This window comes from Martes martes (assembly GCF_963455335.1).
Source record: "Martes martes genome assembly, chromosome: 11".
NCBI lineage: Eukaryota > Metazoa > Chordata > Mammalia > Carnivora > Mustelidae > Martes > Martes martes.
The window spans coordinates 10,966,372-10,983,257 of NC_137899.1; the positions used below are offsets into that span (position 1 = coordinate 10,966,372).

The 16,886-nt window shown below is 46.5% G+C and overlaps 1 protein-coding gene across 1 annotated transcript in view; it reads left to right on the forward strand.

Moving 5' to 3' along the window:
• The window catches only part of GLI3 (GLI family zinc finger 3), a 265,997-nt gene that overhangs the window by 140,794 nt on the left and 108,317 nt on the right, over positions 1-16,886 (forward strand). Inside the window, exon 4 of the mRNA XM_080817953.1 lies at positions 10,301-10,406. Coding sequence (XP_080674079.1) covers positions 10,301-10,406 — 106 coding nt within the window. The remainder of the gene's footprint in view (positions 1-10,300; positions 10,407-16,886) is intronic.

Below are 16,886 nucleotides of genomic sequence, written 5' to 3' on the forward strand. Positions count from 1 at the left end.
GGTTCTCTTGGACTTCATTGCTCACCCTTGCAAGGCAATCACATTGTGGGCTTTAGTATAGGACAGTCATGGTGAAAGGAGCCCTTAAAATAAACTCTTTTCTTAAGAGCTTTGTGTGTTCCTGCTTCACGAGGCTTCATAGACAGTGAGAAGTCAGGGTTTAAGGGACAGGAAAGTGGAGCCTTTCAGGGTTCCCGGTGTGCAGTAAATGTGCTGGAATTTCAATGGATTCCAGAGGCGTAACAATAATAGCATTAAGAACAGGCCAGGGCCTTTGATGCTATTGACAAAAAGAGGGAGAGTGCGGGCGAAGGGGCCCCTGTCATTTGTGTCCTGAGCTTTTAAACTTTTGACCTCCAACCTTTTGTGTCAAAGAGCTTTTTCCATATGGGTGTTAGCCCACTCAAGTATCCCGAATTCACTGAAGCGTCAACATCTTCTTGGCGGGAAAGGGCATTCGGAGTCTTGGAAAAGGTCCAGCGTGGGGACATTATTGCTGATCGCCCACTGTTGTCTTCCCTGGCCTGGGGGGCAGCAGGGTGGGTTTGGATGATGGCTTCGCATGCCCAGGGGAAGTGACTGGCCATGTGGCAGGCAGCAGGCAACCTTGCAGGGCAGGGTGGGGAGACAGAGCTCTGATGTGGCCCAGTGTGTGCCGACACCTCTTAGGACAGGTATCATGCGTGTCCTACAACGCCAGAGTGGGAGACTGGCCTGGTCCCCTGCCGCCACACTGTGGCCTCAGTTTCCTTCCTAGTCTTCCCTGCACCCTTCACCTTTACTGTAGTAAACATTTAGTGGGTTTCTACAAGGACAGGTGCACCTCTTCTGGGCCTGGGACAGAAAGTCGACATTCCTGATCTGACACCGTGCCAAGACAGGGACGCTTGGCATGATTGCAGAAGAGTAAGCACCCATCTTCTTTATGGCTGTTCGTCTCCCCCAGCCGGGCTTACAGCTTGGTCTTGAGTCATCTGATACTCGTGTGAGGGAGAGTGCTTGGGGAGGAACACCAGAGCCCTCGGAGAACCTACATTCTAGTGGAAGAGGAGATGGGGGAGCATGTGGAGGTGCGGAGGGAGTTGCACAGGTCGTCCATGGTGCTCTCACACAACCCAAATGATGGAGAAGGGAAGAAGGAGCAAGCGTTCCCTCTAGGTCCCTGGGAAAGCTTGACGGAACAGGTGGCATTTGCATGAATCTCGAAGACAGAGGAAGAGTTGAGAAGGAGGGAGTTCATTCTCCACTGAGGGGACGACCCCAGAAATGATGAACGGCGGTGCACGGGAGCACAGGCGTGGGGATGCAGCCTGGCAGGTGGGGGCCTTGGCTGTCCCTCGGAGGTTGCGTTGGATTGGGAGGGTCATCTTCCACTGCAGGCTTGGGGAGCAGGGAGGGACGTGGCCTGTCTAAGTGACAGGAATATAAGTCTGGAGAATGCAGTTTAGATAAGAAATGATAGAAAGCCTAAACCCTGGGAGCCTCGGAAGAGCCTCAGAGGGCTGGCTTCGGAGTGTAGAAGACGCTGGCTGTGCTGTGCTCTCCTGCGTTTGCCGGGACGAAGGCCGTCACCATTGCTCTCGTCTCAACGAACGGGCGTACTCCTCATGCCTGCTCCCAGGGTCGTAGGGAGACTTAAGTGAGGTCGTGAGTCCAAAAGACTTAGCATAGTACCTGACATGTATTAAAGTACTCCTACTCGTGACTGTTTCTATTATTATTAATTACTGATAACGAGGTAAACCTCGAAAGACCTTTGGTTACTGATGGCTGGGAACTGGAAATGGGGCGGACAGTGGAGTTTAAAGAGGGGAGAGTGAAAAGTCTCTCTTTTTTTCTTTTTTTAAAGATTTTATTTATTTATTTATTTATTTGACAAAGAGAGACACAGCGAGAGAGGGAACGCAAGCAGGGGGAGTAGGAGAGGGGAGAAGCCGGTTTCCCATGGAGCAGGGAGCTCAATGCGGGGCTCGATCCCAGGACCCTGGGATCATGACCTGAGCCAAAAGCAGAGGCTTAATGACTGAGCCACCCAGGCACCCCGAAAAGTCTCTCTTTTTAATTGAAGATCGAATTACTTGAGAGAGTGAGAGCATGATTGGGGGAGGGGCAAAGGACGAGGGAACATCCCACGCAGATTCCCTGCTGAACGTGGAGCCCAGAGTGGGGGTCCGTCCCAGGACCCTGCGACTGTGACCCAGGCTGAAATCAACAGCCAGACGCTCAACCGATCGAGCCACCATGCGTCCCCAAAATCTACTCTTCCCTAGTCTCTTGTCTGGGATTGAGCTAAATGAATAGGTGCCTCATTTATTTCTCCTTGGCGCAGAGACGCCCACCAGCACACCCTTGAGGTCACTGCTGGTTTTCCATTGCCATCAAAATATTTCTGACTTGGCTGAGTGGACTCACTCCGTGCGGGGGGACTCCACAGACACAGCTGAGCTCCCCGATGCTCCCAGCGTCAGCCCTGTCAGTCTCTGCCCAGGGCGGGCTGGGGCTCCTCATGCCTCCTGCTTCAAAAGCAGGACCGAGACTCCAGTGGGGCCTCTCGGAGCCTAGAATCCTGCCACCTCCAGCCTGCTCTGCCCGCCCAAGAGGGAGAGCACCATCTTGGGTCACAAGGCCTTAGTTTTTTGCGGCTCTGGATAGATCACTTAATTTTCTGAGCAGATAGTGAAAGGTTCCCTTCTTAACTCTCCAGATTGTCATGATAATAGGAAACAAAGAGAAACAAGACTCAGGGGAATAATAATAAAGCTTTGGAAATGATTCTTGGGGTTGCCAAGGGCATCCCATGAGGAAATGTGTATGAGTTTTATAAAATATAAAGCCTTGTATTCCTTGGCTATCGCATTTCACTGCCTGCTTCTGCTAATTTTGCAACCCTGAAAAAGTGTCGGGGAACTCTTTTTTGAGTAGATTTGTGTTGGATAAGATACAACTTCTAGTATATGTGCTGCCGAAGCGAGCACTAGGGTACAACTTCTAGACCTTACTTTTGTTGATTAATTTTTGGCTTACTAACTAAACCAGGTAACTTCGGAAGCCCTTGTTGCCCCGAAGACCTCTGTAGTTAGATCCCAGATACCAAACACTTTTCTTGCAAACATTTCATCCTCTGCTTTTCATTTTATCGCCCTTAAGAATCCTACTGCATATTTTTGGAGCTGTGAATTTGGTTTTTGAATCGTGCTGTACCAGAAAGTGGTCATTGATACAAGGCTTTGTGATAAGTAATCAATTCCCATCTTTTAATTTACAAGCTTACTTATTGTCACTGGAAATACACCGTTAGTATATTTCAAAGTAAATGAAATGTGGTGATTCCTTCTATGTTGTCACGTGATTTCCCCCAGAGAATTCTGCGGTTTAGATAGAATGGCTGTGAACCTTCTCTCATTTCTCTGTGCTGCCTTTTCTTCTGTTTGCTTTTTCTTGTCTATCCTGGCAGGAAAACTAGAAACAACAAAAATGTCACAGATGCGCATATATGGGATCATAGGCAAGATGCATTGCGAAGACTGGAGGGAAGGATTCCTTTGGTTGGCCCATAGGTAGATGTGGTCTTTTCCACCATTGAGGATATAGGAGATGAGATTTTTAGCTGAGAGAAGTGTGCAAAGGCTAGCTGATGAAGGAAGTTAGAAGGAACCAAAAAGGGGAGAGATCAGTTATTTGTTCACTACCCATGACACATTCCAGGTGGTAACGGCAGAGGGCTAGTTGTCATTTTCCTGTGGAAATGCATAATTATGTTTGTTAAGGAACATGGGTCATAGTCTGACCAGACTATAGTGCTGGGTTACATTTAGGTCTAAAATACTAATTAATAAATATGCCTATGTGCTTGCATGGAAGAAATGATAGAAAGATAGCTGTTTGAGTAGTGGGGAATGCCCACAGAAATTTACACATAGGGGTTCGGGAATGTTGGATAGTTGCCAGAAATAAAGTTGTCTGGGGTTTAGAAAGAGCAGAGTTATTTTGTTAATTAGCTTTCTGTGGGGGCACCTGGGTGCTCAGTGGGTTAAGTGTCTGCCTTTGGCTCAGGTCATGATCTCCAGGTCCTGGGATCGAGCCCCACATCAGCCTCCCTGCTCAGAGTCTGCTTGTCCCTCTCCCTCTACCCCCCTGCCCCCCGCTTGTGCTCTCTCTCAAATAAATAAATAAAATCTTTAAAAAAAGAATTAGCTTTCTATGAAACTTTGTGTCTATTTTACTTAATTTATAAAGAAACTTAAATTTACAAGTGTTAAATGACTACTGCCAATATTTGCTAAATTTATAGGCAACTTCATCTATCAACATGCCTATCTTAGAATCTGTTTAGGATGGGTTTTACTAAAGTCACAGGATAAAGGATAAGTATCTCTTTTCAGAATGATTATTAGTATGGACACTTCTCCAAAGATATTTTTCAGTGACACAGATTTGTATTATGTACTTCGTATATTGTGCTATCACTCAAAAACTACGTGGATAGGAAAGAAAAAAATCTGTGGGCGTTTTTTTCTGAAAGGTAAGAATTTCAGAAAATTACTTTATTGTGGTGCTCTAGGACATGCAGGGTTCCTCAAACGGTTTTCTGTAAAAGGCCAGGCAGTAAATATGTCAGACTCTGTGGGCTGTGTGTTCTCTGTCATAACTAGTCACCTCTGTCGCTGTACTGTGGAAGCAGACATAAGCAGTTAGTAAGCAGAAGAACACATATGTCTCTTAATAAAACTTTATTTACAAACAGTGGCCCCCACGGGCAATAGTTCGCAGATTCCTCCCATAGCATATTCTTTCCAAGTAAGGCTCCCGCCATGGTAGAAAGTAACAAAATAATTGATCTTTGTTTGTTTTTTAAGAGCAAGACATCTATAGATTTCTGGAGTATATTAGAACCAGTTTCTAAAAACTTGCACCACGCTACAGAGGGTCTTATAAACGTGAATAACACTGGCGATGTTTCCAGTTGTGGGCCACGTGTGTGTGAGACCACGAAGAAGATACCTCATGCGCCGTGGGGTGAGTCTGATGGGTGTTCGAGTCAGTCCACTGGGTGATGTCTCCCTCAGGCCACTGAGCCCTGGCGAAGGTCTTGCATGCACCGAGGTGAAGACTAGAGATGCCCAGGGTGGAAGAAGGAGAGATAAGACCCTGGTGACCCTCACCATCTCCCTGAAGGGGGAAAGGGTCTCTCTCTCTCCCTTTCTCCAGCTTGAGACCTCTCATGCAGCAGTCACCCGGTGATTATCTTGGTTTGGGCACAGTGGCTGTTGGGCACGTGGGATTTTAATAATCCTGCTGATGACAGGCGATTGAGTGAATTTGTGACAGGAAAAATAATCTCTAGTTCTGGTCTCCAGTAAGTTCTAAAGTGAGTGCGCAGACGACTTCAGTATTTAAATAAGCCCGGAGAACCTGGGCAGTGGGCTCTTGGGGGCTCTGTGCCTATGCGGTTTCCTGGGTATTTTTGGCCCCTCAGGTACCCTCTGTGAATTAGACCCCTTTAGGGCACGACGTGAGCCAACTTTGATCTCTCTTTTTGAATCTGCAATGTTTATGTGGAAATTTCCTACCTTAAAAGACAATTTTCCAGAGCGACATCGAAGGGATCTTCTAGCCCGAGGATACCAAAACCATTTCTTGGGAGAAAGACGCAACCGAACGTAAATCTCCAAGTGTCCTTCTCTGGCTACAGGTTTCGTGATCAACCCGGGCTGCTGGGAAGAGACCTAGAAATCAATGCCTCTCATTCCTAATGAGACCCTTCATGTGGAGCCTGATGACAGCCAGCATGAAATCGAATACTGACAACTACACCCAGCGCAAATATTTTTACTATGCATTTCAATTTAAACACGTGTCAAGCCAATTACATATTTATGGGGTTTAAAGACTGTTCCACGGAAGACTCGGATAATACACCCTCCTCAAATCTCGGTTTCACATAAGAGGAGTTTGGTCTAATAGTCAAGCCTCTTGCGAGTATGCAATAAATCATCTTTGCAACCATAAGCATGTACAGTTGACTGCTTACCGGGGCCCTTCAGCCTCCCCCCCGCCCCCGCCCCCAACCTGGTAGAATTTTAATTCCCTCAGTAAAATTGATTCCCCCGGTTCTGCACATTATTCTCCCTGTCTTCCATTTAGCCCGTTAGTTTGCTGACAGTAGAGTACACAGCACTTAGCAGCTGGTTTGTGGACCCATCAGTCAGGAAATTGTATGATAAATAGGAGGTAGCCAGGTTTGGTGGCACTTCCTTCTGCTTCAGCAGTTTTCGCCTGGCTTCGGAAAAGCCATCATGTGGTGTTTTGTCAAGGGCCCGAGCGGGAGAGGGCTGCGGAGTGGGGATCTTACCGCACAACCCCACTGCTGCTCATGTGCAGTCACCTGCGAGGAGGATAATTCTGGTGGCTGCTGGCGACACGGGTCTGTTCCTGTCGCATGGGTTTTCTTGGACGTCTTCTTGGGCCCGTGTTGGGATACGCTGTCGATCGTCCCCATACAAGTGACAGGCCGAGGTGCAAAACGGAAGCACCCAGTGTTGGAGGATTTGGGAACTTGTCTCAGGTCCGAGAAATGTGTGAGGGTTTGTGCCACACGATGCTGCAGATGGGATGGACAGGATCATACTCTTTTTTTTTTTTTTTTCTTCTTTATACTGTTACACCAAGCTCAGGCATGTCTCGAATTGGAGGAGGGTTGTTGCAAGGCGTTTTTTCCTGGAAGGTACCTCCAGAGCTGTGGTCTCCACTGACCATGGGTGCACCAGGAATAGCTATTTGCATAGATGCCGTGAGTCCAAGAGAACTTATTTTAGGCTACGTCAAGAGGGAAGCCAATAGAAACAGTAAAATGCTTAAATGAAGACTGGATGCATGTGTTCAAATCCGATCAATCCCATTAATTATTTTTAAGATTTTATTTATTTATTTGGCAGATAAAGACACAGCGAGAGAGGGAGCCCAAGCAGGGGGAGTGGGAGAGGAAGAAGCAGGCTCCCCGCTCAGCAGGGAGCCCGATGCGGGGCTTGATCCCCGGGATCATGACCTGAGCCAAGGCAGACGCTTAACCAACTGAGTCACTCAGGCGCCCCTCAGTCCCATTAATTTTTGTTCTTTATTTATCCTAATTCCAGACTGCAGAATCCGCAGATTTCCTTAGGACATAAATAAGCACATACTCTCAGTCAGAATGAACTCTTAAGCTCACAGGACTCCAGACTCAACAGCGAGGAAGGACTACGAATGTCCCAATAATTGTGTCTTCCCTTTTCCTCTCAAGTGGTTTTGCCGTCCTTGGTCATTTTCTCTTTCATTCTGAAAGAAGAGAGGGTGAGAATAAGAGTGAAATAAAGTCTTGTTAAAATACCTTCTTGTTAAAAAATGAAAAGTCGGTGGTGCATTTTTTTTAAATGACTTTTTAAAAAATTTTATTACTATTTTTTCAGTGTTTCAAGAGTCATTGTTTATGCATGGTGGTGCCTTTTAAATGTTCACAGCAGCCCTCCAGGTTTTTGGGGGGAGGAGATTTTATGCTGCTTGGGTACACTCTTGATTTGATAGAATCAACAGGTTGGTCTTCACCTGTGTGCAGATAATCAGCACAATTTCATCATCAAAACTCAGTAAGAAGGGGTGTTACTTCCTGGATGGGAGGAGGCAGATCCTGAACATGGAATAAATTCACACATTTTGAGCCCTGTGTATATGAAAAATGTGGATTTGTGCCTTGTCGTAATTCATCGTTGAACCCACGTAGAGAAAATCAGATACGGTTGACACCCACTTACCTGGTGAAGAGAATTTAATCACACAGACCACAGCCAAGAGCCAAGAAGGGAAGATGTGAAAAGATCTTCCAACTCTGATGTACTTGTCACAACGTCCTTCAAAACGGTCCTGGAAAAGGTGTCAGAGAAACACTTAGGAGGCAGGTCAGACTTTATGAATTCTTGACTGAAACGCAATGCTTGTAACCTTATTTCTCTGATTTCCAAGAGTAGAGGACAGGAGCTAAGTTTGAAGTCCATGGGGGGCAAGCATGTTGACCTGAGTGGCGACCACTGAAAGGGCCACCCCCACGTCTGGTGGCCATCTTCCTCACCCTGGACTCAAACCCGATGCATTGAGTCCCAGTTCAAAGTTTGAAATCAGGAACTATTTACTGAATGTGTGTCAGACTCCATTCAATTGTAGGTTGTTTTAAGAGGGAAGAATAATCTTCATCGAAGATGGTTGAGTGAAATTGGACATTTTGGCTTCCCGTGATGACTGATGGCGAGGCTCCTGGACTGAATTTGACAGCAGGGCCGGATCAACTCTCAAACTTAGCACACCAGCCATCAAATTTGCATTACGGACGTGCAACTCCAACATTCTTTAATATTAAGTCCTAAGCGGTGCGCTTAAAATAGAATTGATTTTTTGGTGTGTGGAATTTATACGGTGGGTAGTGTGGCAAGGTGTGACGTGTTTGGACGTCACACCCTCACCCATTCAGTTTCCAGCAGGGCTGTTCTTGGTGAACTCACAGTGACAGTAGCATGGCCCCACGATGATTCCTCGCCTTCCTGTTGGCCACTCCCTCCCTCCTTTATCCTACAATAAGCCCTAGATTGTCAGGAAGCCTTGGCGTTACAACATTCCTCTCCCAGTCCGGGGGGGTGGTTTTCCAAGAAAGGTTCCACATCCGGTGGGACCGTAGCTTCAGGCAATGCCTTTGTTCTGTCAACACTGTGTCAGTAGTTTTTTGCTCTTATTTTATTTTTTTCTCCTCATAACCTTACTGGTTGCTTCTCAGAGGGAGGTAGCAAGGGCAAAGTTCAGACAAGGGAAGTAAGATTTCCCAGTTTTTAAAAAAAGGTGGTTGTGTTGACATTCTCAAAGATGCTTGCTGAAGAAAACTTAGGAGAAAGAGAAATGTATAGGGAGGAAAAGGAAAAACACCTGAATCCATCACACACACACACACACACACACACCCCACTTAGACATGGTGCGGGGGGTGGGTCACACCTGGTCCGTGTTTGGCACAGCCCCTCACCCCCCACCCAGAGTTTCCGTGTCACTTCTTGCAGACACAACTCAGAGCCTGTTCTCGGGTCTAGACGAAACCTTCAGACCTTCAGAAAATGCTGGAATCCCTCCTGAGGCCCCTTTGCTGTGTACATCAATCCCTAGGACTGTTTTCAGGCAATAGCAGGAGGATAGTTTCGTGCACGTGTGGAAGGTAATATTTGAAGAGAGACCTCGGCATACGTGCTGTGACGCAAGGCCCATGGCCCTGGACACACACCTTCGCTCTGTCACTTTGCTTCTTGGAAAACTTGGAGGGAAGATTTAGGAGCAGCCAAGCTTCTCATGATACAATAGGGCAAAATTCTCTTCAGTGTCTGCAGTCAATTACTATTTAGAAATAAATAAATAAATAAATTGATGGTCGGATTTGTCAGAGACCTTCTGCTTAAGGTATTATAATCACTGGGAGTCAAGGAGCTGCGTTTCAGGACCCAGGAAACACTAAAACCAGCCTGAGCTGGACAGGAAGGAGGCCGGTCTGGGTTCAAGGTGAATGTCAGGGCTGCGGGGCTTGCTTTGCTCTCAGCCTCCCCCTGTCAGTGTGAGAGGGTCCGCCAACCTCTTCCAGCTGGGTTAGCCCATTTCTCTGGCCAGCCTGTAGATTTGCTGCCCTCGTCCTTGTGTCAGGACTGTGGAGGCCTGACCCAGGACAGGAAGGAGGGGTGTGTGTGTTTAAATGTTAAAATTGTGGTTGCATGTGTGCATGTGTGTGTATGGGTGTGTGTATGTGTGTACCATACCCATATATGGGAGTGCATACACATGTGTACATAGACTCATGGATTCCAGCAAGGACTTTAGAAAAGGCTCCTTCCTTTAGAAAGCATCATGGATATGAAAGAAACAAAATTCGTATTTGTGTTACGTCTTTGTCTAAATTTCACATGTCAGTACAATTACGAAAGGAACTATGTCTCTTGAAATCTGTTCCTTTTGCTTTTGTGGCTCCGTTCAGCCCGTCCTTCAGGGTGGGACACGCCTTACCCCCCTTGCTCGCTTTTCCATGTGGGTCGTCGCTGCATTCTTCATCCCCACATCCTCGGGCGCAGGTACGAGGTGCTTGGTCTTACTTCTGGGGTCCCCCGTGGCCTGCTAATGAACTTGGAAGATTCTTGAACGTGGACGCGGCCTACGTGGCAAAGGCAGTAGAGCGGTGCGGGGCCTGGGTTGGGATTCTGTTTCAGGGCATTCCTTTCATGCATGCTGGATTTTCTTTCTGTTTCAGACCCTTCTCATCTCTTTCCTGCGTTCCACCCTCCCGTACCGATCGACGCGAGACATCACGAGGGGCGCTACCATTACGACCCGTCCCCGATTCCTCCGCTACATGTGTAAGTAGTAAAACCTCGCCCTTTAACGAAGCAGAACAGAGCACAGGCTCCTCCTGTCTCACGACGTTCTGTTAACAGTGTGGCTCCTGGGCTTTGAAGATGCCGTAGGACTCTAAGATTTACTTTTGAAATACGGCAAGCCTGTCTGTTCTCGGGCTCACTGGGGCAGAGCCCCGTGGTTTCCTGAAGTCATGCCTGTCACCCTAGGTGGCTGGCACGGATCCACTCCGTGTTCTGCTGACGTGTGTTCTGTGGGCTGTAAATACGAAATTAAAAAATCGAGGTCTGGTGGAAAGTTACCCCTCAGAATATGTATCTGGGGGAGATGGGGTCCGAGGGCTTCATGCCTTCATGACCGGTCGCCCGGAAGTCCTTCCTGCCCCGGTGATCACAGCGAATTGTCATGAAATTTTTATGGGGAATTTTCAGGGCCCCCGCCGAGTGTACAGAGAAAGGGACTTGACTGATGGAAATGTCTCCCAAACAGAACGGCACCCGTGATCGAGCATGTGATTTACACAAAGATAAAGGGAGAGAGGGACGGTGGTCACGTATGTTAGAAAAGAAAGCAGAGGGTTGTGTGGAAACGAATATCATCTCACCCAGGCTGGGAGGGGTGAAACGAGTAGTGGACTTCCGCCCCAAGATGGCATTCTCTCGTCGTCATGTCCGGAGAACCGTCTGGAACTGTGATTACTGGACCCAGCGTCTGGGAGGGGCCGCCCCTTCCTAACGGCCTTGATGTATACATGTAGTCGGATCTGGTAATCACCCTTCATTCTGAGACAGTGACGTTAGGGACGCACAAATAATACTTGAAGAATAATGCTGGTTATTTAGATGGTGGATTGCATCTCCGTGGCCATTAGTTAAGCTGTGTAATTACGTATATGCCAAAGAAAAATGAAGTTGTTTTAAAACAAGTCCTCCTCTGTGAACAGAATTAATTGATATTAACAGCCATAACTACATGCCCAAGTACACATATAATATTTTACCAACAGTTTTTTGGATCTATCCCCCATTATTGAATTGTAATTTCAGAGCAGATTTGCCTGGAGGTAAGTCATAAATCTGTGTTGCAGACTTGCACGAGCATTAAAGGAGAAGTGGGTATTTATAGAGAGAGACTACAGAAACTTGTGACTTAGTCTTTGACTTTTCGCGGAACCCAAGTAAGTGTTTACAGGGTTCTGAGGCCTGATAAAAATATACTCAGATGAAACCGTGAGGCCAATTAAAAGCCCCAATATAAAAAGGAAGGGCGTTCCAAATTCAGGCAGAAACCCGCCGTGTAATTCGGCCTGTGGAATGGAGGCTTTGCGGGACAGCTGGGCCCACTAAGATCCTCGACGAGCCTCTGCCCCATGGTACAGAGCCAGCAAGGGCCAGACCAGCCTTGGAGATGCACGTGGCTGATTCCTCCCAGTCGCCAGTCTCTGTGCTCTGGTAATTTAAATCAGATTTTCTGTGGAATTTCAGAATTCTTTACACTTTCAAAAATCCTGTTATAGAGAAACTTCAAAAAAAAAAAAGTTTATGTGATGCAATGAACTTGTTTCAAACTTCAAAAAAAAAGAGTTTATATGATGCAATGAACTTGTTTCTATGGGCTTATTATAGTTTGCCTTGTAATTAAATTCAAATACGAATTTAACCAATTAAAATCCCAAGTCTTGGTTCTTGGGCAGAATACAATAATAACAAGCCCTCGTCTAGCCACACATTGTATTCTGGGTCCTGTCTGCTGCGCCTTCAGTATTGGCTCACAAGATGAGGTCGGTCAACTTTGGAAATCCCTTGGGTTGGAGGTTGCGTTTCAGGTGTGACTGCTGAGCTGGGATTTTTATAGGTTTTAGGACTTCCTGCTTTTCCGGCCACGCCTTCGGATACTTTCACAGAATTGACTAAATGGCTCTCTAGCTGCCTAAATGGATAGTTATCAGAATTCATAATGTCAGGCTACAGGACCATCCCGAGGCCCTCAGGAGTGTCCTGGAGGCTTCTGGGACGGAGCATCATTGCCGCAGGCAGAGCGTAGTGAGAAGGTGGGTCTGTGGCCGCCCAGGGCGGCTTGTCCTGGCAGGGTTCTGGATGGGGACCCCAAGCCTGTGTGCTTGGCTCTGGGAGGCCAGGGCACATCTCTCCCGTGTGTCTTTATAACAGAACATTCTCTCCCTGTCGCCCTCGGTGGCCCTCCCTTGCTGCATGGCCAACGCCCACTTCAACTCCTCATCCTTAAGGCCTAAATCAGATGTCACCTGCGCTGCAGTCCACCAGGCTGTTCCTCAGAGCGCCCGACGTGTGCTTCCCTGTGGCACCTGTCCCCTTTCCTGGTAGTTTATTGTCCACTGGTCACTGCCCCTGCTTGTTTGGCAGGCAGTGTGCCCAGCCCTTGGCCAGGCACTTTGTAAAAGGTTGTCCATCTGGGACACGGGATGAGCAGGACAGTTCCAGTCCCCCCATGCTTGCTTTACTTACACTCGCCTGTTCCGGGAAACATGGTAACATACCTTTGCGTGGATCGGTTTCATCCCCTGCAAAGGTGGTTTTCTGCCTTCCCAGACTCTCCAAATTGCAGGAGGAGTTCAATGAAGTCAGAGCACAGAGCTCTAAGCAAATGCTGGGAGTTAGCATTCGAGGCAGCGGGGGCCTGGGAAACACTTACCTCGCTCGACCACGAACCCCTCAGATGCCTGTGATCATTTTAAGAGCGGAGGGTCATCTGGGCAAGGTTGGCTTTGTTGCTGAAACCTAGACACCTTTGCTGAGGGGTGAAGCAGTATCCTGGAAAAGTAAAAGGGCTTTAGGGTTAGGGTTTTGGAACTCAGTTTCCAAAATGCTCTCTCTGTAATTGTCTCCTAGAAAATGAGATCAAGTGCGCTTACAGAGTTTGTAGAATAAACATTTTTAATTATACCAAGACAAAATTTGGGGATATTCTCATTATTTTGTACACATAATTGTCCTTCTGGTGCCAGCTTTTAAAAATGAAATTATAAGTCTCTTGCAAACAGGATTTGTGTTGATGATGGAAGTACCGGGAGATCTCTGTTTGGAAGGATGGCAGGCGCTGTGATAATTATGCTATCATATCCTATCATTAAAGATTCTATTGAAAGAGGTTTATAAATTGCTCCTCTTTTTAGATAAACCACCCTATATTAAGGCATCAACGATATGGTGCAGAATTAAATTAAAATCTCATAAAATGAAATATGTTCCGTATTAGCTGTTTGACACTTAATTTGCCTCTGAATGAGTAGAGGAAATCACAAATTAACCTGCCTTTGTTTTTTCAACCATGGCTTATTAGGTGTTAGAACAACTACAATTACAGCCTAATAATAACCACCAAGCCTTATAAATATGTACGGAAACGCGTCCGTTTGTGTTAAAGAAGCCAGCTTGTGAAAAGCAGTGTCTTTAGCTTACCCTGCCTCTCTCTGGGGGCGTTATCCCAGGGTCTACGGTCAGGCAGTGTAGACAGAGGATAGAAACTCACATTGTCTAAATTCGCCTGGAAATAATAGCAGAATTTCTCAATATTTCCTGTGTTTGCCAAAATCATGACTTTAGATTCACGGGCTTACAGATGGGACGGAGGAATGTAAGCATCTTCTTTCCCTGAGTTGTCAGGGAAAGGTTGTCCTTGAAAATGTAGGATTCCTGCATTATATTCATTTAATTCAAGTAGTTTGGCAATGAAGAAACCCTGGAGGTGGGGAATGTCCCCTTTTCTCCTGAAAGTTCCTCTCCACCGACTTCACCAGGACTTCTGCCCAAACGATAAATGAGAATGTGTTCTCACTCTTTTAGATCATATGGAAAAGGGCAGTGTTTTGGAAAAATATCAGTGAGAATATTTTATGAGATGATTGAGATTTTTTCTGGAACATTCACGACAGAAGCTGAATGTGTATCCGGAATGGAGTAGATTCTTCCTTTCCGGTCTTCTTCATATCCCATGCCTTGCGTGGTTCTCCTCAGGCCCGCAGCCCTGCACAATTCCAGGAGGCATTACTATGTTCTGTGGGGTGCGCGATGCTCTTGAGGCTAAAAGTTACTGCTTATTTTCAAATCTCACATGGAAATTTTGGCGACTGCCATATTATGCTCCCTTCCCTCAAAGAACAGTTATAGGTCCAAGGGACTATATGTCTGTCCTCATGAAGGAAGTACCATTCTTGGGTGTGGGCTTTTTTTTTTTTTTTTTTTTTTTTTCAAATTTTTAGTGTCCAAAATTGTTGAATGATGCTCCCTTTTAAAAAACTGGACATAGAGTGTCCCTAGAAACCCAAATGATAAAACTTTACTTTCGGCATTTATTCTGGATTTTCTCTTGGAAGAAATGCCTATCTTGTCCTTACAACTTTTGTGAGCCAGAGTTTTCTCACTTATGGGTCCCTATGAATTGAATTTCGGACCATCCATTTCCTTCCTACTGAACTCCGCAACTCATTTCCCAGAGCAGGAACCTTAGTTCCTAATCCGTTAGGATCGTTCTAGCCCCACAGACCTTCTTGCCTACAGAGATGAGAGCAGCCAGTGTCTGGAGCTGGGGGTGCGAACGGGGCTGTGCCCCTTCCCCATTCACTTCACTCACTGGTCCCAGAAAACCAGCTTCACCTTTTCTCTCTTGGGGAAGTGAGAGTTCCTGTTTGGTCTTATTCAACGGCTCCTTATTCTCTTGCTTGAGTCAATGTGGCTCTTTCCGGAGCCGCCTGAGTCCCTGGAATGATCCCATCTAACTAAGAAGAGGTGGTCTTCCTACTGAAAGTGGTCCACAGCCTGGCCCCTGGGAGAGGACGCCAGGCCCAGCAGGCACTCATGTTAGCAGCGAAATCAAGGGCACTGGAAATAAGGCTTTGTCCCAAGATTATGACAGCCTCTTAGGGGTGAAAGCAGGAAGATGAGTAGCAAGTATGGACATGAATAAATAAATTTCTTTCCAGGGAGAAAAGGCCCAAGAAAAGACATGTCATTACGGTAAAAGCTTAGACAAAGGAGGGCTAAGTAGCTGGCCCGTTCTGCCGTTCCATTTCCTTCCCTCATTTCTTCCCTCTGTCCCTCCCCGAATTTAGCACCTTCCGTGCTGTACCAGGTACCGTACCTGTCTGGAGCTCATGCAGTATTATTCAAAAGCAACCTGCAGTCTAGCTGCCTACTTAAAACTTTGCGACGGGCCCTGACACAGAATAGTGGTTTCCTTCTTTTCATTCCTTTCAGTAAAGTACAGAGATTGAACAAAACCTTGTATTTGTATCTGGGGCCTACCCAGTTTGGACGATTTGAAGAGAACCATTTAAAATCAACAAAGGAAAGGCCCTTTTCCCCCTCAGTGCTCTACCATAACCCTTATTAGGACTGGTAAAGGGTAGTGACAGATCCCATCAAATGACTAGAGCTAATAGAGTCTAACAGTCCATGCCCCCCTCTTCCCTCCCCCACTGCCAAAAAAAAAAGAAGAAGAATTCAAAAGATGTATAATTGCATTTCTTGAGTACAAAGACCATCTGTGTGGGGTTTTTTGCATTTGCTGGGCCAAATCCACACCTTATGCATAAGGGCTCCTAAATCAGTAGTATTTTCAGGAATGATTAAGGGGCTGTTTCTTTTAAGACCCTGCGTGACCACAGCCAACACCTGTCCTTTGTTTTTGTTTGTTTACTGCGGTCAGAGCCTGTCACCTTTATGCCAACAAGTCTAGCACACTTAGAACTCCAAGTCAAAACCTGAATAAGTTAATACGGTTATACTCTAGGACCTCTCGTGATGTCGGATGCCCTGATATTTAATCAGTTACTGGTTGTAAAAGGCCAGAGTTAACTTCTATGACATTTATTACTGGTTCCCAGGACCTTCCTGTGGAAATAAAGTTAATGAAATTAGCAATATTCCATGGAAACCCTAAAAAAAAGAGCAAAATTTCAAAATTGAGATTAGGGGGGAAAAAGACATGAATAGACAGCACAATGTGAGAAAATATATACCGACCACAGCTTTCCTGTGACATTTGTGAGTATTTAACCATGGGCGAGGCACAATTTTAGAGAGTTTTGACATAATTATCTTGTGTTAAACTTAGAGAAGTGCTGTGACGGAGTTGTCACGACCCAGCCTCGTTCTAAAGATACGGAGGCCTTGATGCACAGCATTTACACAGCTTGGGAGTAAGTCATGCCCCAGCCATTACCCCCCTTACACTTGACTTTTATCTTGTGCTTGTGAAAGTCAGCGCTGCACCTTTTGCTGGCTTGCGCATCCTGAGTGGGCACAAACCACCGTAACAACACCGGACAGGAAGTTCTCCGTGTTACCAGCAGTCCGTGTCTTCTGCAGATTCCTGAGGTGGGACGTATGGCAGTGTGAAGGGCCACGAAAAGCTTTCTGACAGGGGCGCCTGGTGACTCACTGGGTTGAGCCTCTGCCTTTGGCTCAGGTCATGATCTCAGGGTCCTGGGATCGAGCCCCGAATTG